General features: G+C 34.6%; 1 protein-coding gene across 4 annotated transcripts; it reads right to left on the bottom strand.

Moving 5' to 3' along the window:
* Positions 1-1,746: 1,746 nt before the first annotated feature.
* On the bottom strand, positions 1,747-23,313 carry LOC120625707 (sodium- and chloride-dependent transporter XTRP3). Of its 4 annotated transcripts, XM_039892865.1 has the most exons (13): positions 22,976-23,313; positions 15,645-15,877; positions 15,000-15,230; positions 14,675-14,785; positions 14,076-14,317; positions 10,275-10,425; positions 9,681-9,882; positions 9,083-9,242; positions 8,097-8,259; positions 7,220-7,420; positions 5,620-5,697; positions 3,624-3,694; positions 2,462-2,523 (listed from the first exon to the last, which is right to left on the bottom strand). In XM_039892865.1, exons 1-12 carry the CDS (start codon positions 23,235-23,237, stop codon positions 3,626-3,628), a joined length of 2,103 nt encoding a protein of 700 aa, XP_039748799.1. In that variant the 5' UTR covers positions 23,238-23,313; the 3' UTR covers positions 2,462-2,523; positions 3,624-3,625. The 4 variants fall into 4 exon arrangements, with proteins under 4 accessions (XP_039748817.1, XP_039748789.1, XP_039748799.1 ...); XM_039892883.1 differs by lacking the exon at positions 3,624-3,694 and having other exon boundaries at positions 1,747-2,523; XM_039892875.1 differs by lacking the exon at positions 5,620-5,697.
* Positions 23,314-24,608: the final 1,295 nt, after the last annotated feature.

The following is a 24,608-nucleotide window of genomic DNA, read 5'->3' as shown; positions in this document are numbered from 1 at the left end:
ATAATTTATATTATTGTTATATTATATGAACATTTTTTCACAATCTTTAATTTATTACACGATTCCAATAGTGTCATCAATTTTATTATGGATAAAAAATACCAGTGTTTAAGTTATTGTTGAAAATTTGGTTGTACACAAATCCCAAACTAAACCAAATAGAAACGATACTAAATAAAAATAAATTAAATTTAAGAAACAAACTAAATTTTAACTAATAAATGATAATTTACGTAAAGAAAACTGAATTTAGGATTTATGTACATCGAGGAATATATTATTATGATGTTTTTAGTTTTTTTGCGTTAACTATAATATAGCAAGTTCAATTTGTTCTAAGCCAATAGATCTAGAATATATCAGGTTAAAATTGCATATTTTTTACTGTATTATTATTTCGAGCAATTTTTAGCTAGATTCAACTGTGGTACAATATTTTGCACCGCTAAGTTTAAGCATAATTCGACGATAGTTAAACTTAATATTTAACTATGCGATTACTTAATCGGAATTTTCATATTATTTATATGCTTAATTTTTACCTGATTAACTTAAACAAATATTATTGAATGTTATCTGTGTAAAAACTGAATGTCAACTTTAGGTTATATGTACTATACAAATTTTATAAACGTAAAACGATTATTAAATATACTTACTATTTTTTTTTTAGAAAGTGGCTGTATTCTAACGGTAAAATTGTAGTTTAGGTGAACGAACTAAATTAAGGTTTTAAAGTTCTAATTCAATTTTGATAAATACTAGATATTTTTGAAGGGCTTATACAGTGTCTTTCCAAATTTACAGCATAAGATCGGTCATACCAGATCTAAATTTTTATAACTTATGTATAAGTCTACGCTTATTTTTAGTATTCCAAGCCTATGCTGACATTCCAACAACATCCAAATAGGTAATATATTTCAGAGTTAACATTAAAATCCTATTTGGTTTTACCAATCCTGTCGCACTTAATACCTAACAATACCCCATTTACCTATTATTAAGTTGGTATAATAGTATTTGCTTAATGATTTGCTATTATGGCACATCCAGAATACAATCAGTGTACCTACTTATTCCCTTACATACAAAACTTCAACTGAAATAATAAAGGGCTGTAACGAGCTGTCTTGTGTAAAGTTCGTTTTTATATTTTATATTTACTATCATTTATTATTTTTCTTTATTTTTTAAATTATTAACAATGCTTAAATTAATTAAAAAACACTATTAAAAATTTATAACAAAAAACTTCCTCCGCTTGCGGGGCTTTTGAATGCCCAAGCAACCGGTGGTCAGGGCTCCAGAGTATCCGACCTTCTGTATCCGACCCTTGATCCAACGAGAAGACCATTGACTGAAACGACCATCGGAACAACAATTTATATATTATTAACAACTCATTTCACGTTTAGTTTTTTCATTTTCAACGTTACGTGTATGATGATGACGCGCTAATTTTAGTTTTGTGCAGAATTTAGTCTAGTTAAAATTTTGTGTTTAAAAGAATTAGTTGCCGTGATTGATTAACTAAAAAATGATAGTCACACAATAAATTGTTTCACCGAGATTTCGTTTTTATTAATTTCATTGAATAAGTATTTTGATGTCAAGGTGGGTTTTTTTTAGTGTAGGCACGCCTTCACCAATATAACTATATTGTTGGTATTAGAAATTATATGCACCTTTGTATATGTTTTCCTAGTACATGTTATTATATTGTGTAATGCATTCATACAACCCTCATTCAAACAATCGAATGTAGCAATTTTTTTTTACGTTATGTACTTTATTAGCACGTTGTAGTTAAGGAAACTACGGGCAATTAACTCCTAAATTAATTGAAGACGATTTGACTACACATTAAAAACTAATTATCTATTATTATTGTATGATTTTTTCACTTATAAAATAACACTACTGTGGTAGCCTTTTTTTTTAAATTCTTAAATTAATATTTTTTCAATAATTTTGGATTATACGGTAGAACTTAAGTATCTATTGAATGATATTGTTGTATCATCATAATTTTAACTTATAAACTATATTACTGTAACTAAATATATACATAATTTGAAGGAAAGAGAGGTAAAAGTAATGTGTAGTAAGTACCTATAGGATATTCAGATTTTTCAAAAAATATATACAAAAGTGTTAATTCGCTTATACACCAAACAAAGTTAACTAAATTTATCGAATTATACTTTGTGTCATCCTCTTTTACAATGCTTTCTGTGTTAAAGTTATTGTTTAGTTTAGTTTAGTGTTTAATCGAATTACCACAAAAAAATCGCTTACAAGTAGATCACATCCAAAAATTAAAATATTATTCAAAATATAATTTAACGGTCAGTCAACAACGTCCATCTTGAATGTGTTCGGATTGTGACCAATTGGCTTCATCGCGAGACGGATTCCTGTTCCGGTAGAATATTTTGCATTTAGAATCTCGTCGTCACTACTACTCGAGTCTTCGTAGTGAGCTGACGCGCGTGGTTGACTAGGCTCTGAATCTGAAGACTGTAAATAGGAAATTAAAATAAAATTAATAAAAATGGAATATGTGTATTTTCAATGAAAAAATAAATAAGAGCCCAATTTAATAATGAATAATATCGTAAAGTGTTATTAAATTAGATTTAAAACTAGCCAAACTAACTTAATGTTATTGATAGTATGTTAAAAGGTTTTCTCGAGAATGCATAGCTATTTATAAATGCATATTGAAATTGAAATTTGAAATTGATGTAGCAATTTCTATCTGATATACTTTTAAATCAACGTAAAAAGCAAACAAGCTGGTGTAACACTAACAAACATACAAATACAATATTACTTTACAAAATCATAAAACAATACATAATTAAACAAAACCATAACTCCTTCACCTACAATAAGAAAAAAAAATTAACAGTAGTTACCTAAAATAAAACGCAAAGAAATGAAGATTAAGTAAAACAAACCTATTCTCAAAAAATTGTATAAAAATCATAGTTATGTTACCCACCTATTATATGCCATAGTTAAGAATGTCGTATCACCAAATCTGTTGTACACAAAACCTTAACTAAAAATAGGTACCTAATTCCACTAAACTAAAATTAATGGCATCGTATAAATCGGCCATTATAGTTTTTGTAAGTTTTTAGGATACGTAAATATTTTTATTACCAACGGAATATGCCTATGGTATGCAAGTAAATAAATCCTTCGCAAAATGACACCTAACCTGAAAATATTGCTTATTTACAAAGTTTTCGGTGGAAACATCTCAGCATAATTATTTATGTATGAAACTATAGATAAACTTTGTATCGAACAAGAAGATTTAAAACCGTGAAAATTTGTCTTTTGAAACATGAACTATCATCCTCAAAATGTTGTTTCTATAGAGATAAAATAAAGTATTTTGCACAGAACCACTAATTATTTTTGTAGTATTTTGTAGAGTAGTTTTTCATTTTCAAATCGTGCAATTTTGTCAATTACTTATTAAACTATCAACCGAGAAATGTTGTTCTTACTGAGATGAAACAAAAATCGGCTTTGTTGCTTTTACTATTTTTCGTTTTTGCCTTGTGTACAACAGGGTTGGCACTAATATTCAAATATAAACAAACATTTATTTTTTCGGTCTCCTCACGATGCTAGTCGGGAGTCGCGTAGGTCTCTCGTCGCTGCTGTCCACACCCTACGTGCACAGATTGAAGATATTTACAGATTTGTTTATAGCTTAAGGTTGTCTTTCCACGAAGGATATGTGAGAATGTACCAAAGGTGTGAAACCTTTTTATAAGTATAAATAACATAGCGAAATTAACTGTAAACATTCTATATACATCCTGCCTGCTGCTGCAAGGCTAGTTATGTACATTCAAGATTTTAGGGAATTCTTGAAATGAAGATGATTTCCTATTCCCAGATAAGATTAAGTAAGAAAACCGTAAATAGCTCCTGAAAATAAACAAAGTACTCTCTTTTGTATATATTTACTGTTTCTGTTAATCTCAAGTTTCAATACATATCCATGTTTCATGATTCAATGTTACATAGTTAATTTCACCATGTTATATTGTGCGTGTAAATAAAAGGATCAAATCACTTTCATAGGTAAGCTACACTCACTCCCACCGTGTAGCTTCCTCGCACATCCTTGGTGGAAAGTCAGCCAATCATATCGCAAACATCAAATTATATTAATATACAAAATAAAGATTTATATATGTAACAAGTAACTGTTTTTATAAATAAAATATTCAGATGCCTTTACCCAGGCCTTTATTTCCCTAGACTCAAAAAGAAAATAGTGAAAAATTTGAGAAATTTTTAGACCCGTAGTTTTCTCTAAAATGTAATTGTTTTTTCTCCTATGATTGCCAAAAAAATAACCCCATCATTTGTAGTTTAGTTTATCCAGGGTTGATTTAACATCATTTATGGTATTTCGATTATGCCATAGAAGTTTTAACTGACTTAAAAATATTCTTAGTCACTTTATTGTATCCCTGAACGGTCACGTCATTCTATTTAACCTTCAATTTAACCTAACTGTAATAGGTATGTGCACCTAATCTAATGACTTCAATTATCCTATTAAAGAACTATGTTAGTAATTTAGGTCATTGAGCGATCTCTAATTAAATAAGGAATTCGGTATCCCACATATTAAATGGATAGTGGGAGGATTCTTTTCATATATAATACCATCAAATAAAGAGTGAATGGACATCCTCTAGGCAAGCGCGCAAACGTTTAATTGAAGTCAATGGCTCGTATATTATACAACGTGTAAATGAAAACCGAAATAATACTTTACAGGCTTTAGAGGTACATTATATAGTTTATTTGAGACTTATCTGTGAAACCGAAATCCTAATAGTTTTTGGGTAAACCAATGACATAGTTTTTACTGAAAGAAATCATATACAGTCTTAACATCACATGCAAAATTAAAGTCATGTGACTCCTGTCACTCAATTAGATACGCTTCGCGTAACGTAGGTACTATGCATGTGTCGGTCTTTTATCTCCAATAGGGTTGTCATAAATAAACACTTACAATGATTTGAATTCGTTTGTATGGAAAAATAAATATGCTTCTTTTGATTTAATATTTTTACAGGATGATTCCTTATGAAATATACTTATGCATCCTTCAATATTATTTGTTAATTTTATTATACGTTGTATAAATAACATTTAATTGAACAGGGCTCGTATGTTATTTAAATAACAAAATAATAAATTTGCTAAATTTAGGTAGATCACACGCTAATAATAGTTGGTAAGTAATCAAACTTACTTGGTAAAATACTAATAATACATTATCCAACAACTAAATTCTATTAAAATAACTTACTAAGACGTTACGTTTAAGAAGAGGTCTAACTAAAATTTGTTGGATCAAGATTATTGAGGGATGTTGTGACAACCGATTCTTGCGAGTCACTCAACAAGATTATAAGGTGACAGTATTTTACTGCGTATAAAAAACTGCGTATAATATTTGTGGTATTTTTTTGTATGAAACATGCGCGCGATGGTGCCGTCATATACTTACCCGTGAGTACATGGCAATCCAAAGTACTTAGGCCTTAATAACTAATGTGATCTTACATCAAAGTCCCCGATGGTGAATTTAGCAGCGGCATCTGGCAGCAACTGAGCCGGCGGCGCGCTTTCCGGCGACAACACCTACCCCCCCGACGCACCCCCGTGTTAGTCACATAGTACACATAAACATGTCACTTGTAATGCACAAATTACATGTTGCGTGATAAATACGTGATATTTCAAAATTTTTGCAAACTAGTTTATTATATCATTCATCCGGATCGAAGGACCAAAAATTATAAGTCTTTTGATATTGTATTAGGTATTGTTTAAAATTTACCCTTGATTACCGATTTTAAATCCAGAAGTTAAGTAGAAATGCATATGTCCCGTAATTGTTGAAATAGTTAATGAAACCAAATTTATCATCATCCGTTAGAACGATGCCATATCACGTATTTATCACTAAAATAACGTTAACACAGTGAAAAACGAGTGAAACATTAAACATAAAACATTTAAGAGCATAAACAACTTGTAGCTTTTCTAACGAGCAATGATTCACTACTTAGAATGCACATTTAGATAGCATACTTCAAAGATTTCAATCCTAGATATGCCTATCCTTATCAGGGCGTCCGAAAAACCACTACTAATTAAGATTCTTACGAGATCGCACTCTCAGTACAGCCTTGCGTTTAAATATATCGGAGTTACCGTAGTAATAACGAATAGACGAGTTCACTAATTCAAGGATATCTAAAAATTGAAATGTTTGACATACGTGGATTATAAGGGAAGATTTATTATGATAATCGAACCAATTTTGTTGGACACAAATCTAACTCATCCCATACTTTAATTCTATCATAAAGTAAAATTAGTATGAAGCTAAAATTTTAACGTTGAATTTTGTGTGCAACCAAATTACTATCATTACGTATTATGGTGATAAAATTAAAATATATTACACTAAATTTTTAAAGTTCCATAGGGTAAAGAAATAGTGTAGCATATTGAAGTTTGAAATATTGTATATTAATTTACGAACTTTCGGTTTCTGGTCTTTCTTTAATATATTTGCTCATCATACAAATACACCATTAAATAGCAAGCCTTTGAGAAATCGAACGAAATTTACCCAACAGTAGCATCCAAATATCTTGGCTCCAAATATGCCGAGCAATTTTATTTCGAAAGTTATTCTTTTGATATTGTAACTTCTTTAAGGTATCTCTACTTTCCTTTTGTTAATCTTAAATTAACATTATGATTCAGATATCACTAACATACCATAGAGTAAACTATTTTTTTTTCATGTACCTACTGTAGTTTTTGTATTCACTATATTCAAAGGATACGTAACTGATAGTCGTAAACTGTTGGTAGTTTACGATTAATAGTTTAATTTTTAAACTGCTGTCCGTTTTGAGTAGTAGATCGTCTGCCATCGTCATGATCTTTGCCAAATTTGTAAAAAATAATTGTAGAAATCGGTTTCTATATCCACAATTGGATGAAAGTTATCGAAGATTTGATAGAGATATTGAGTATCGCCGCCACCTTTCGCGTTATTAACCGCTTCCTATTTGTGAAGATCACGATTCTCAGAACAGAAAAGCTAATATCAATCGGTCGATTAAAACCTCAACTCTTTACTCACATCCTGATCACTCATCATCTCCTTAGTAGACACGGTGGTCTCAATTCTCCTGATGGAGCCCTGATGGATGTCCACGTCCAACGCGAGGCACTGGAACCTCCTCAGCAGCAAGACTACGGGAATGGGGAGGATCCCCGCCAGGATCATTGCCACTGCGATGCCCAGCACCCAGTCTGGATAGGGAGTCTTTTCTACACGACCCTGGGTATTGAAATTTAGTTTTCTTTAGTTCGTTGATTGATATATTTGTTTTAATTTTTTAAACGTATTCCAAAACTCTATTCTATGTTTAATGAAAAAATACATCATATTTACACTATTTGTATGAGACGAATCTGGTCGGTATAATATAGAAATGCATGAAAATTTAGAATCTGTTAACATCAGACATTTGTTTACTAAAGTAACACTTATGCGCGAGAGCATAAAAAGCTATTTTTGCCCGGTTATAACTAACAGAAACCTTTACTATTTCACATCCCCTCTTGCGTGAATACAATGCTAAGATGTTTACATGAAACATACACAATTGTTGAATCGTTCTTTAAATATTACGCTGCTTTTTATTTACGAGACGCTAATTAAGAGACATTTATTAACTATATAATTGTTTAATTACTTGTCAAACGAAAAGAAAAACATACTGTACAACAAAAAACAATGTTATTATTCTCGACTTAAAATTTATGATGCTAAACATCGGTTTAAATTATAAGCTGTGGCAAGAATAAACATTTAATTTCTGCATTGGCTCGGATGAATTATGAAGTCTCAGATAAAAAGGGTTGTTTTATGCACTTGTTATATATTTTATATTTTCCATGAAATTTGAACACACAGAAAAAGTTATGACGAAAATGGAAAGTGTATGACTCACCTCTTCAGCATTCCAAGCTCCATAAGTAGGCGGGTACAGCAGCATGAAGACGAGAGAAGACAATAGGATGCAAGACACGATGAAAGGTCCCACGTAGCGCCAGGTCACCTGCCAATACCAGCCAGGACGATAGCCGGTCATCTCGTAGATATCATTTGTAAACCTAGAAAACAATGATAATGTATCATGTATTAATGCTCTATTCATACGAATATTATAAATACGGAAGTGTGTTTGGTTGTTTGTCTTTCTTTCACTTCTTGACGATTTGCAACCAATCAACTTTTTTTTTGGAATAGAGTTAGTTGAAACAACGGAGAGTAAAATTTCTGCCTATGTCGGTTTGTTTTCCTGGGATAACCCAGGAAAACAAACCGACCCGAAGGCCGATTTTATGACGGCCGATTGGAGCAGTGGGCAGTGACGCTGCTTTCTGAGTCCATCAAAAATGATTGTGTTATGAGCATGAATGTTTTTCAGTGTCTGGGTGTTTATATGTAGGTATTTTACGTCATCATCACCATATCGACCCAATACCGGCCCACTACTGGATACAGGTATCCTCCCACAGGGGAAGGAGAAGGGGTTATTAAATGTATTTATGAAATATAATTCATAAAAATATTGATCTGTTATCTTAGTACCCAAACCACAAGCTACGCTTACTTTGGGGCTAGATGGCGATGTGTGTACTGTCAAACAAAGAACGGTTTCCACGGGATTTGTAAAAAACCACGGACGAAGAACGCGGGCAAAAGCTTGAAGGACAATAATCTGATTACAAGTACCCATAAGACTCAACTGTCTTTGATTTAATACATAATTCAGTAAGCTTTCCAAAGGTCTCGATTACTCTGATAATTGTGTTGTTTCATTAGAAGATATTTCTTCCGCCGTGCGGCTTAGATTGCTCCTGGAAAATTGTGTGAGACGGATACTTAAAAAATGGACTCATTCTAAGAATAAAACAACAGTATAGTACGTACCTCTCGTGTCCGTAGATGTAGACAACAGAGATCATTTCAAGCAGAGCAACGACCACAAGGCCGATAGTGCCCGCGAATGAGTCAAACATCTTAAGCCAATACTCGCCAGCGCCGGTGGTAAAGATGAGGCCAACGAAGAAACAGAAGGTACAGACGGCTCCTGGAATGAAATAGTGTTAGGACGAACAGTATATCTCTCAGCTTCAGCTTGTAGATGTAGAAAAACGTTAACGATCTTATAATAAAGAATGGGTTTGAAACTAATCGCGCATGAATCAACCAAAACACACAATTCGTTTTGTGTAGTGCATAATTATAAATGATTTCGATATATTCTCATTCGGCGTAGGAGTATTTTAAATTCCTTTATCTACAGCAGGTATAATTGTGTTATCTCAATTATAAGTAAGAAATAACTTTGCTACTTAGGTAGATGACATCGGTATTATAGGAGAAAATAATTACGAAATCGTAGGAATGTTGTAGTTACGAATTTCGAAAGACTGATGACCATTTCGAATATAATCATCATTATGATGATGATGGAAATCGTTAAGTGAGAGGTAAATGCATAAGGCATTAATGTAATTTTACGTACCAGTTATAACAGGCTTGCTGAATCTCTTAAAGAAGTCAATGTCGAAGATAGTGCAAAGCATTCCCTCCATGATGCCAATCTGACTTCCGAGACCCAGGGATAGCAGCATCAGAAAGAAGATGATTGACCAGAATGGAGCGGGGGTCAACTTGAGGATAGCTTGAGTAAAGACGATGAACGCCAAGCCGGTACCTTCTGCAGCCTGAGGATCAATTATTTTAGAAATGATAAAATTATGTTACATCTTGAGAAATTTATGAAAGTATAATTTGGATATGTCAGAATATTCGTAGTAAAATAACGTCGTATTCGTAGTGAACACATATCACATTTACTTGCAGTATCTGGTGACAGACGGGCTAGCCCATTTTCTGCTTGAAGTATCAGGCTGGCAAATCAGCCGCTATTCTTAGCACCATTTCATAGGGACATGACTTATATTATTAATTCTTTAAGCTTGGCTCTGGATTTGAAAACATCAAAATGATATTTAAAAAAAATAAACGATGAATGCGACGGGCAATATCTAGTCACAAAGAAATAGCTAGAAAAAAAATTGGTTTACGCGAGTAAAACAACTTTACGATACTGTACCTCTTCTAAATTCTTGCTCATGGAACATCCAGTTAGGTTCAGTGCAGTAACATTTAAACTATTCAGGGTTGGGAAGTGTTCCTCATAATACTCTTGAGTGGAATTCAGAGTGAACCCGTTGATATGATGCAATGCTAGTATCTTTATTTCCCTGAAAATATAAACATCATAATATTTTTAAATATTCTACGTATATTGATGTTATGCAAAAATTCTGGTTTGAAAGTTTTAATTGGCACCGAAGCATGTTGCAACTGTCCTTAAAAATTCTGCGGCCGAATGAACAATTAATTTTATATTCTGCGTCCTTTTTTTAATAGTTGACCTATCTTTTTTTTTATTTATGTTTGAGGATAATTATTTATTCTGTTTCATATTCAATTTATTATATTATTTTTAAGTAAATATAATATTTATATATTATATTTTTATTGGTTTTTATAATATTTATCTGTCTTTAGTTACAAATATGTAACAAAAAAAATAATAACCCGACTAAGTTTGTTGTGGACTCTTCTTAGACCAGGCCGCGTTTGGAACCCTCGTAGCTTTTAGTTTAAGTTGGCGAACGAAGTTTTAACCGTCCCTGTGCCTGTGATAGGCCTACACGAATAAAGAAATTTGGAATTTGATATCGTTAGGCCAACGAGGCAGATCTAACCGGTTCTATTTCTACTAGTAGTGCTAGGCATCCGTGCCATGCAAATCGATTCAAAGAAACCGGAGATATCAATTAATACATCGATATAACGTTACAGATGACAACGATGTGCCCCTGAAACCGTTGACCTGGAGTGCTTCAGTAAACAGTGACTTTGATTGGAGCGGCTCCATCACTAATAATAATAATTGACGGCGCGTACTAATAAAGATCGACAGAGAACTTTATCGCAACAAAATGCAAGGAAACAAGTTTATTTATTCATATTATTTACTTGAAAATTAAAACAAAAAAAATTTACACATAAACACACACGGATACACGCGCACACCCACACACAAATCAAATGTAACTACGCAACCGCCTCAAATTGTTTTATTTGTATTTAAATTTGTATATATATTTTTTCCCTTTGTATAATTTTGCCTGTTAATTTGTCAAACGTTAGTTATTAAGACCATAGAAATAGGGAAGACACTCAGTGGCGTGCATAGGAGGGTATTCAAATTATATAAAATGAAGAAATATATTAGACGGCCGATTGGCGAAGTTTGCAGCGACCCTGCTTTCTGAGCCCCAGGCCGTGGGTTCGATTCCCACTACTGGAAAATGTTTGTGTGATGAGCATGACTGTTTTTCAGTGTCTGGGTGTTTATATGTATATTATAAGTATTTATGTATATTATTCATTGAAATATTCATCAGTCATCTAAGTACCCATAACACAAGCTACAACAATACACACATCGCCATCTAGCCCCAAAGTAAGCGTAGCTTGTACCAATATATACCACTTGGTATCTCGGTATCAGCTCCAACGATTTTCATGAAATTTAGTATACAGGGGGTTTCGGGGGCGATAAATCGATTTAGTTAGGATTCATTTATATTGGACATACGACTATTTTTTTAAGTCGACTTATTCGCGGACGAAGTCGCGCGGGTCCGCTAGTATTCACTTATAAAAGCAATAAAGAATAAAAAAAGTGACATTTTAAGTGGGAGAATCACTCGGTGTGCGTACACTGAAAGTAATACCCACCTCAACGCTTCGCTAATGAGGCGTGTGATGGTCATGGTGGACCATGACCATCACACGTAAGGAGTTTAGATAAAAAAGATTTAAAAATAAACTAAGATAACAAACTTATTAATGACTAACGAACGATATCGGGCAGATTTTTTTGAACTATGACGGGCCACCCCACGCTGGTTAAGTGCCGATTGCTAGACTTCACCCGCTCTTATACGAGCCCTAGAGAACATTATACTCGTAGAGTACTCTCAGGCATGCAAATGTTCTTACGATGCTAACCTTGACCGTTTAAGCAAGTGATATTTAATTGTTTAGATAAAAAAATGCACATAGCTCCGTAAAGTTTAGTTTGCAATATTTTTATGTAGGTAGAAATTTTTATTGCCGCACCAACCCGTTCCTTACAAAAACTACAAACGCGCTAAACTACGCCAAAGGTTGTCTGGGAGAGATCGCTTTAGCGATAAGACCGCCTATGCACACCAAAGTGTCCAAAAGCAGAATTATTGCTAAATCCAAACATTCGAGTCTAGAAAAAGCAAACAATTCCAAGACTTAGTTTTCATAGCTACTGATTCATGTTTTACAGGTAATTTACATCGGAAGCTAGGTAATTAGGTGTGACTCATTGTAAATAGCGAATTCGTTTTATAAGGTCAAGGCTAATGGATGGCATTCTTTAGGGCGAAGCAAAATACCTAATTGTGAAGTGCGAAATTAAATGTCTTTATGAGTAGTTACGCCCGTTGTTTACGCGAGTAATTAACCTGTCTGGGTTAAAATGCCCCAAATTGGAAAGGTTGCCAGAATCAATTCTAGGAAACAAAAAAAACCATTATAAATGAGGATTATAACATTATAATGCAAATTAGATTTTGCAAAGGTGTCTTTTTTATTTTTTAGTGTTTTTTCCAGTACAAATTTGCTCTAGACTGCAATTTCACATGTTTGTAAGTGCAATATGCAATCAAAAATTGTACCGGCCTTACCTATTTATATATTTATTTATTCACTTGCATCCATGCATTAGTCATGGGGCCCTGTCAGGGCGTAGCAATAGGAAACAGTTTGACGCTTATAATGATAACAAATACACGATTTCTGTCTTAGGATTCTAATTAGTGTTAGAAGAAATATATTTATCAGATTTCAAAATAATTAGTTGCTATAAAAGAGCGTCAAGTTAATAAATCTATTATAGTATCAAATAATTGCTCAGCCAATTGTTTACTCATTAAATTCAAATTCAAAATACATTTATTTCAAGCAGGCCTAATATAAGTACTTTTGAAACGTCAAGTCTGTCTGTTTGTAGTGATTCCACCACCGGTAACATTAAATTATGTTATTAAATCATGTTACCTTTTAGACATATGGCAGATATATTACACCTATGCCGGTTTGTGAACGTAGAAATGTGGCACTGTACCGGACGCACGTCTTTGTCAATAGGATGGGAATACCATCCGACCAGACTAGTTATTAAACATAAGAATGGGAGGTTCGAATTGCTAAACGAACAAATAAATTTATGAACTTCACCTCTATTGAATATATTCAGAGGCACTAATGAGGTGGGAGGGGCTTAGATAGATAAGGAAGGGGGTAGGGGTACGAAAGGTATAAAAGGCGATACATTTGGCTAATTTTGAAACTCCCCCCAATGTCGTCGAGCCCTGGGGCTCTTCTCATGGCGAGCTTTCGCGCTCGCCCCACTCCCCCGGTGACGCCGTAGCAACCCCTCAGGTGGTTAGCGGCAAGTGTCCATCCGAAAATCAAATCTAATTTTCCACTTAACAATTATTCATTGTAAAGTCAATATCTCCTGAGGATGCTCCGGTTTCGGAGCGAAACGTGCGTAGAGGGTACATTGCCGAGAATCTGTTTGTTGTGGAGTATACGGATTGAAGTATTTATAAATTACACCATACAGATTCTCCTGCTGTTCGCGGAGTATAGCAAATTAAGCTTAATTTTCATAATATATTATGGATTTCCGCGAAGTAACGCCTGCTTCTTTCCAATATCCAATTGACCAGACCAGAGAAAATTCAAAAAATTATGAATTCTGCTGAGATGAATTATTTAGTAAATAAAGACTTACTTGCTAATACACTTCTCGACCATAGTGAAGGCCTTGAAGCCGAGGATGCTGAAGATAACCACAGAGGCGTATATAGCGGTGAGGGCGTTACACACAGACACCAGTAAGACGTCTCTCACGCAGTTGTTGTTTGGGGTGTTGTACGAGCCAAAGGCTATCAGGGAACCGAAGGCGAGGCCAAACGAGTAGAAGACTTGAGTAGCTGCGTCAAGCCATACTGTTGGATCCAGTAACTTCGCTAGCTGAAAGACGAGGATTATTTCGTAGAGCTCACACTATAATATTGATGATTTGTTTTTTGTGACAAACAAATATTTTCCTAAAAGAGTATCTAAAACAAATAATAATACGAAATATGGATTTTTGGAAACTAGGTATTAAGAAAAACTAAATTGGAAAATAGTAGATATAGAAAAGTCTCGATATTAATAGATATTTAAAAACATGTTAAATTTAAATTGAGAATCATTTTATTTTTCACCTCTGTGACGTCGTTAAGTTAACCCACACTAATTAGAAAAATCTGAAATCAATTTTGAAATACCTGCAACTAGAAGAAAAAATATAAGTACGTAGTTTATTTTAGATATAAACATTACCTTTGGTTTATACATGTGAATTATTCCATCTGTAGAACCGGGCAACGTTATACCGCGAACGAAGAATATGGTAAGCACCACATAAGGAAACAAGGATGTGAAATATACCACCTAAAAGAGAAAAATATTTTTATTCCTAGAACTCCTAAAAAATGTATGGAACATAACGAAATCCAAGTATATATAATATAATATAATAGAATTATTATACCCAATAGTACTTGGGAGTAACTCAAGGGTTTTGTTTAATACCAATTTTCTTAAACTTCTATATTATTGGTAAGCTTGTAATAAATTAAGTTTATTTTGTAAAATATGTAATTACCTTTCCACTACTTTGAATACCCTTCATAACAATAAAGAAGACAATAATCCAAGCTAACAGGAGGTATAGCACAATCCACCATCGCGGTGCACCAGGTTGGTCAATACTGGGAGACGCGTCCAATGCTTCCCTGTACCAGTAGTAAACGGTTGCTGAGGCTTTGGTACATTCGGCTTCAGCTGTCCCATTGTCTTGGGGACAGTGTGCCCAGGGAAGCTGGTCTGCGCTTAGCTGTGAACAAAAGATAGAAAAACTAATGGAGTCTTTATTGAAGATCTTCAGAAAAGGAGTAGTTTCAAAAAGGAAAGAATTACTCAAATGTAATGAGATTATGAAATTAAATGAAATCAATGGCTATAGATTGCTAAATATCTTAGTTTTGTTGAAATGAAGGTAATACAATAATTGGAAAAGAGAAATAATGTAGCTATAACATGTCATATGGACAAACAAATCTCAAACCTAATGTGACCACTGGTCAGAATACCGTTGAAGAGTCAAATAAAGATCCCAGTGTCAATTATATTGAAGAACAATACGATTGGCATGACAACACAGTTGAGCTATAACCACACCTTTAAGCCAGCGGTATATTCTTGACTTGATATAACCTAAGATGTTAAAGCAAAATTCAAAGAAACTCACCCGAATACTATTGAAAAGGTAGAAGAACACCCAAGTGATGATGACGTTGTAGTACAAAGCAACGAATAGTGTGACTACACAGCTGGCTATACCGATGCCTCCAAGCCAAGGATGGATCGTATTCCAGACCCCGAGAGAGCCAAGACGCATCTTTTGACCAATCGCCATCTCGATGAGGAAGAGAGGTATTCCTTCCAGTATTAACATGATGAGGAACGGGATCAGAAATGCGCCTGAAAATAAATAGCTATTTATAGTACACACAAGTTACAGATGTAAATGCTTCCTCAGCAAGTTGTGTTAAATCTGAACTGTATATGTCTTTCTCCTCTGAGATTATGTGCCTGTAATAGGCATGTTGACTAATTTTGGAACTCTGCCTTAAGATCTTGGGAAGTAAGTATCTACTATATTCAAATAATATCTTATTTTTGCAGAAACTAAAGAATATAAATAGCAAATTTTATTTATCAAAACTATTTCCCGCGAAAACGCTCGCCGGTCGTCATAGCCGTACTCGTGACGTCAAAGGTAAATTAGACCTTTAGTAAATCCTTGTTCTCTAGTTAAAGATTATTGATATTGGTATTAATAACAAAAAACTTAGCAACTGATAGTTTGAAATCACAAAATACTTATACGCGGAGATTTATGAAGTTCAAGAGTTATATTTTTATAGAAGTGACGTCATCATTTTGAATTCGGCGTTCCCTACTGTCATGGCGGATCGCTAGATGCATGTTTTATTTATTGAAAATAAATACCAACCTCACTTAGAATATAAATAAAGTTATGTTTTTTATATTACATTAACCATTTATTTAGCTAAATTTAATTTTTTAGGGATTCTTTATTACTGTTATCATGCATATTCCGGAAATTCATTCGGGGACACAGTAAAGCTGCTTGGCGGCAGAAATAAACATAGCCGTAATCGGTAGTTCCTCTCAAAAACCTCTACTACTATTATTTTATTTTATAACAAATTACCAAATGAAATCTTTGAGTTGTCTCTCAATAAGTTCAAAGTTTATATAAAACGTAAGCTTACAGAAAAATCCTATTATAACATTAAGGACTATTTAAACGATAAAAAAGCTTGGGTGTGAATTGCTCTAGCTTCATAGCTTAATTTAAATTTACTGGAAGATGGTGATAACAAAAAAATAAATTTACCCGGCTAAGTTTGTTGTGGGCTCTTCTTAGACCAGGGCGCGTTTGGAACCCTCGTAAGTCGTAGCTTTAGATTTAAGTTGGCGAACGAAGTTATCACCATCCCGTTACAATTATGTAAACAAATATGTATGAACGCTTCATAAGTGCCTGTGATAGGCCTACATGAATAAATAAATTTTGAATTTGAATTTGAATTTGAATTAAAGTATATCCCTACTTATATATATATATATATATATATATATATATATATTATATTATAAATGTCAATGTAAGTTTGCTCGTTACGCTTTCACGCAAACACTGCTTAACCGGTTTTAAGCTCGGTTCCTTTGGGAGAGGGGATGAAACTGTTTGACGATTTTACACCATAACTCCGTCAAATTATAACCGATTTAAATAATTATTTTTGTACTATAGATGTTACAATATGTGTTTAATTTTGCCCAAACTTTGTGTAGATCTGATGAATGCGGTTGGAGATAGAGGACCGAACTCCTCGGCGGACAGCAGCAAACCCCTCATTTAAGGCTTAGCGATACTGAATGCTTTAAAATTTTTTAGAACTACAACTAAATTGAATGCCAGATCAAAAACAAAATCAAACGCAGATGTAGACGCGGGCAACAGCTAGTTAAGATATAAATATTATAGCCCGTTAATTCCCAAGACGAATATAGGCAATAAAACATCATTAAATCACGCGGCGCCAAAAAATAAGCGAAAGAGCTCAGTCTGATTTAGGCATAAAAATATTTTTGCGTAACATACCCGATTATTGAAGCTATAAAATATTTCGTTACTGCCTACAAAAGACGGTGAAGGATTGATTAGTTTTATTGGTATCTGCTAAGACAAAAGCAGTAGCGTTTATAATAATATAACATGTTCATAAAACCCATTGCTTTGACGTTTGTTTTGACGACCTCTCTGGCGCAATGGTGAGCGCTGTGAATTTAAACAGGAGATCTTGGGTTCGAACCCGGCTGAGGCAATTTGGGAATTTATAATTTCTGAATTTTCTCTGGTCTGGTCTGGTGGAAGGATTCGGCCGTGGCTAGTTACCACCCTCCCGACAAAGACATGCCGCTAAGTTATTTAGTGTTCCGGTGCGATGTCGCGTAGAAACTTATTGAATACAATCAGTGGCGTGCACTGGGTTTCTTGCCAGGGTATGCATACGACAGTAAAATTGCATAAAATCCTCCTCCTATACGATGTATATATCAATTTTATGGTAGGCAGTGCTTTTGTGCATGTATTAAGTGCACGCCACTGACTACAATACTCCCTAACAGGTTAGCCCGCTACCATCTTAGACTGCATCATCACTTACCAACAGGTGAAATTGCAGTCAAGGACTAACTTTTAGTGGAATAAAAAAAAAAGTTAGAGCCGCCTCTCTAGCCAAGTGCGTATAGTAGACCTCACATTTTAAGAACTTCGATGAGAACTCTTAGGCATAGGTACAGAGTTCCTTATGATGTTTTTCTTTCATATTGACCTTTACTTTTTTTAATTGAATAACACTAATACTGGAAAAAGGCGGAAGTTGAGTAAATAGCAAAGTTGTTGCCTGAAGAACCTTCCAATAAGTACAACCTATCAATATCATACCTACTATGGAGTCGTGTCATTAACTACGCCTGCCTTTCTATTGACGCAATCTCAGTCGGAGGAGTAATGCCCTTAGCGTATAAGCTACGTTTTTATTTACTCTGATAATACTCGCTATATCGATTATTTGTTTACTCGATTCGTCAACCCGTGAAGGCTTGCCTCTATTCTGCGCAAAAATGTTTCACTAGATGACAGTGACCATAGACTACTTAATCTATGGCCACTAACTTGTTTCACTAGATTATGGAGGGTAGAGGTAAGGAGAGTCATCTGTGTATATGAAAAAGGGTCGTCAAAATGTATTAAATTAGGATGGCGCCACATTTGCATCAGGGTAACTCTTAAAAGAAGCGCCAAATATAAATATTGTTAGAGTAGGCTGTAAAAATAAACAAGGAAGTATGGAGATACAAGGAAGTAAGGTTATATTTACCACAATATTTTGTACAACGCAAGTTGTTGAAATTCTCAATAATTAACTACTTTAGTCGATAATGACATTAAATTTTTTAACTCGGCATACTTCAATTCATCTACGATTGCTACATTCATACCATACCCTGTGCATCCACCAGCGCCATTGTGGAGGATTTTTGAACTGTTATTTAGCGCAACAACTGGACACTTTTTCAACTTTTCTCCCATATAAGATGACTCTCCTTACCTCTACCCTCCATACACTAGATGACAGTTACCATAGACTACTTAATCTATGGTCACTAACATCAGCCTATAACCTTTCTATTGCTCACAGACTGTTGGATCTCTTTGAATCTTCTTCTTTTTTATTTCACTACAAGTTAGCCTTTAGTGAAAGTTAGTTTTTATTAATTATTTGCAAAATATTGAAGCGGTGATAGCATAGTGGGTAAGGCTACGGTTTTCCTTTCATGAAGACTGAGTTCAAGCCCCGGCACGCACAACTTACTGTTCGGGGTTATGTGCGTTTTTAATTTAAGCAATTTAAATATCACTTGCTATTAACGGTGAAGGAAAACATGGTGAGGAAACCCGCATGCATGAGAGTTCTCCATAATGTTCTCAACGGCGTGTGAAGTCTACGAATCCGAACTGAGCCAGCGTAGTGAAACGTTTAAAATATTAGAGGTAAAATAATTAATGTCAACTGCTAAAATGAAAGAAGAAGAAAGGGCGGAATGAAGTGGCTAACTGCCTGTTCGAGAAACACTACTAAACTGGAGTGGTTTTTGATGTTTCAATATTAGTCGTGTACACGGTGTCTATATGTTCTTAATTCTGTTCCTAGGACCTGTGTCCCGTAGCTGAACATACTCACAACTAACGCACCGACGCAGTTAATAAGGATTATTTTTATTTACTTTTTTTTTGCATACCACACAAAGTTATAAAGGGACAACATCAGGAATACCAAAAGATAAAATAAATGGGATACAAAATGCGGCCTATCGCTCAGTTGCGATCTCTTATCAGCGGATAACGCATGTTATATTGTAACAACAATCACAATAATTACAAAGTAGCTTAACAGTTTTTTTTTTAAATAATAATAGTGTTCAGTGATTCCCACATTAGAATTCCCTGGGTATTGTCATATTTGTTAGTATTTTTAACATGAAGCTTAATTTGCAATACTGGTATAATTTCTTCAATCTCTATACTCCACATCAAACAGATCCACCGCAATTGCTCTTAGCAATTGTTCATTGTTAAGTCCGCAACAGGAAGAGAATGAGAAAGAGAATTGCGGAAGAGATTAAAGAGATTATGAATTACGCCATACAGATCGTCCTGCTTTTCGCGGAGTATTGCAAATAAAGCTTATGTTGTGTCTAATGTTCGTTATATATCACGGAATTCCGCAAAATTACGTCTGCTTCTTGTATTTTTAACGATTGGGACCTAGCTAGGTATTTTGAGAATGAACTGGAAAGCAAGAATAGGTTCGTAAATGAATAATATATGTGGTGGACCGTTTTATTAGGCCACAGCACGCCACCTCGATACAGCGAACCGATGTAATAAAACATTCCGGGGCAAGTGGGGCTACACGAAGGTCGCCGTATCAATATTTAATACCTTTTTAACGACCTCACCGGCGCAGCGGTGATCGCAGTGTTTTTAAGTTGGAGGTCCGGGTTAGATTCGGGGGCAATTTTGGAATTTATAATTTCTGAATTTTCTCCGGTCTGGTATGGTGGGTAGGAGGCCGTGGCTAGTCACCACCCTATCTACAAAGACGTGGCGCTAAGCGATTTAGCGTTCCGATACGATGTCGCGTAGAAACTATATTTAATCCGCCATTTTGAATATTATTTATCCCTCTTATGATGGCAGCTTAGTGCGATATTTCTGAGATCGCATCAGCACTTGTGATTGCAGTCAAGAATTAACGTATAAATTAAAAAAAAAAGGGCAAGTAAAATCTAACACCTCGCTTAGCCTGATCAAATATTATTCATAAATATTATCTGCTTTATAATGCAGATATTTTAAAGTGTTGGAACTTAAACTAGATTCCCGGCTATCTCGAATAAAGGGCAAGACAAATATGCTAGGTCGTAGCAGCGAGCTACGCCGTAGACACGTAGCATCAAAATCGATAGCGCGTTACCTAGCTCTACCCCTCGCGAACACTAAATTTAGATACACTGAAATAATTCGAATACACCAGGTTATTTTGTTTTGGTGACCTAATAAACAAAGACAGTTATTGTTTTATTTTATACCACGATAGGCGAGTCTATCGTGAAATACGGCTTCGGTCGAATTCATATTGTAAATTCCTTTATTTCAAGTAGGCATAGTTTATAAGCACTTTTCAAACCTGTCAAGTCAGTTTGTTTGTAGTGATTCTAGCACCGGTTCGGAAGGCCGATTCCACCGAGAAGAGACGGCAAGAAATTCAGCAGATTGCTCTCTTTAAACATCATTCTACAGTTTACAATGAAAAAAAAACGTATATAATAAATTTTCTAACTTGTGAGAGATGAGAGCGGAGCCTGAAACCAAGCAACCTTCAAATTCATTGATCGTATAGTAACCACGATTTATTAAATTTGTTTTAACACATTGTTTGAACTTATGCATTATCAGGTTCAAAATTACCGTGGGAATCATATTATAAAAGCAGTTACTTAATCCCACAAATGACTTCTGCATCTTTCGCAAACGATATGCAGATTTCACTGACTTATGTTCATTTCGAGTGAGGCGGTTTTGGTCGTCACTGGTTATCACCCACTGACAAAGACATTAGAACTACGGCGTTAGCCTACCACTCTACTCCAATACGACAGTGGTTTTAACTGGCTTAAAGTTTTCTTCGAGGCACGGGGGTGGAGTGTTAGTCAACGTAATAAGCGTTGGACGACCCGGGAATCAAACGCAAGACCACGTGATTCGTAGTTAAACACGCTAATAACTAAACCGTACGAGTAAGCTGGTGAGTTAGTGATCATCATCGTGGACAACTGACCCACTACGAGGCACTGGTATCCTCTCAGAATGAGAATAATAAATAAATAATAAATATACTACGACAATACACACATCGCCATCTGGCCCCAAAGTAAGCGTAGCTTGTGTTATGGGTACTGAGATGGCTGATGAATATTTTTATGAATTATATACATAAATACTTAGAAAATACATATAAACACCCAGACACGGAAAACATTCATGCTCATCACACAAACATTTTCCAGCAGTGGGAATCGATCCCACAGCCTTGGGCTCATAAAGCTGGGTCGCTGCAAACTGCGCCATTCGCCGTCACTGGTTAGTGTACCACGTTAGTGCACCACGTTCGTCAAGTACGTATTGATTGACGCTTTCGAGAACATTATTAATTAGTCTTAGGCATGCAGGTTTCCTCACGATGTTTTTCTTCACCGTTGAAGCAAGTGATATTTTAATAGCTTAAAAAACGCACTAAACTTAGAAAAGTTGAAGGTACGTGCTGGGATTCGAAGGCACTATAGCTGCTACAATCTTTCACCTCAAGTGATATTTGGTTGATATAAAAATGTCTGCGGGGATAGAAATCAGTCACCCGAAAGGCTGACCGAAGTCTGTAGCCTTAGTACAGGATTCGCTCGCACTAAATCGAGAAGTTTTTTTCCAGAATGAAATACTTTAACATCGGAGTAAAATGGATTTTATTAGGATTCAGTTAAAGTTAAAATTTGCCTACACATATATAGCCAGATTAGCCATCTTTTGACAGAACGTTTGTAAAACAAAAAACAGAAGTCTAAAACATTCGCAATTCTAAAACAATTAGTTTTAGGTCTATTTTACATTAGCGATACAGAGTTTAATGCACGAAAGCGACTCCGCGACAAACTTGAAGTACAGAGTGGTAAGTGTGAGATTTTCCAACTACGTTTTCTTTTTCGATCGTGTGAAAGTTTACTTACAAATGGTATCAAAAGAGCGCCATCTAGTTACAATACTCGAAAAAAGGCTTCTCAATGCAGGTACAAATTTAACCGAAATAGCTCGTAATAAAATCTTTCTTTGTACGAATTTAAAAGTAAACACGTTTTACTAACCTCCACCATTTTGCTGACACAGATAAGGAAAGCGCCAGATGTTGCCCAAACCCACAGAGTATCCAATTATAGACAAGAAGAACTGCAGTTTCCCGGACCAGGCTGCTCTATCCTCATCTGGAGCATCTCGTTGCAAGGAGTTCCTTGATCCTTGGAGTACAATGGTTACCCCATGAGGCCTTTCAGACCCATCCGCTCTAGTATTTAATGGCGCCAATTCATGACCATTCAGTGGGCCAATGGGCTCAGCTTTTGCTGCCATTTTGGATTTCGTATTTGGAATGTCTTGTCTTTAACTTTTTATTTTTTAATTAATTAGAAGCTTCGGTGTTTTGTGTGAAGTTTTTTATATAATAATTTGATTAAAAAATAATATTTATCACTTCAATAAAATTATTGTCAATTGACTAAAATTAATTAAGTTTGGATTCTTAAATCAAATTTTCAATTTGACGAGGTTCTTTGAATGATAATCGTTACCTATGAATATGTTCATAATATTTATCTAATTACGTCTGGTGTATCTCGTAATCATAGGTGAAGTATCGTATTGCGTCTTTTTTCACGAATTCTACAACTTTAAAATACGTGGTTGTTCTTTGGAGGAGCTTTTGACGTAATTTCAGCGAATCTCGGAATACGTACAATACCTCTCTGTGCATAAATGAGCGTTATATGTACTAATAACTAAACGAACATGACTGTCGCTATGCAATTAGCATTAAAAATGGGCTAGTTCTCTGGGACGCCCATCTTGAATTACTTGAGTGAGATGACGCTGGAGATCTGAAACAAAGAAAATCATTCATTAAACTTTATGTATCGTATCAATATTTCTTTATCATAAAATGGCTTTAAGTATTTAATCTAAAAACGCTGGAGTATGAATGAATAAATCAATGAATACACTTTTATTGTACACCACATAAACATATAGTAAAATTATAAATAAAAAGTTAACAAAAAGTATACAATTTGGCGGCCTTATCGCTGCATAGCGATCTCTTCCAGGCAACCAAAGGCGCTAAACACAGCTAAAGAAGAGAGGTAGGTGGTGCATATAAATAAACATATATATTTGCATATATACCTATATATACATCCCTAATAATATTATAAATGTCAATGTAAGTTTGTTTGTTACGCTTTCACGCAAAAACTACTTAACCAATCCTCATGAAACTTTGTACGCTTATTCTCGGAAGTGTTAGAAGTAATATAGGATACTTTTTATCTCGACATTAAGCTCGGTTCTTTTGGGAGAGGGGATGAAAGAGTTTGACGATTTTACACCATAACTCCGACATATTATACCCGATTTAAATAATTATTTTTTTACTATAGAGGTTATAATATGTATTTATTTTTGCCCAAACTTTGTGTAGATCTGATGAATGTGGTTGGAGATAGAGGACAGAACTCCTCAGTGGACAGCAGAAAACCCTTCATTTAAGGCTTAGCCATACTGAATACTTTAATTTTTTTTTAAACTATAACTAAATTGAATGCCACATCAAAAACCAAAATCAAACGCAGACGAAGTCGCGGGCAACAGCTAGTATATAATATATACATATAATAAACTACGAGGAGTATTTTTAACTTTCCTTTTTATTCCTTAACCAGTCATTAC

Source organism: Pararge aegeria, chromosome 1 (genome assembly GCF_905163445.1).
Source record: "Pararge aegeria chromosome 1, ilParAegt1.1, whole genome shotgun sequence".
NCBI classification, from domain to species: domain Eukaryota; kingdom Metazoa; phylum Arthropoda; class Insecta; order Lepidoptera; family Nymphalidae; genus Pararge; species Pararge aegeria.
Note: the sequence above shows the minus strand (reverse complement) of the source record. Positions and strands in the feature narration are given on the sequence as shown.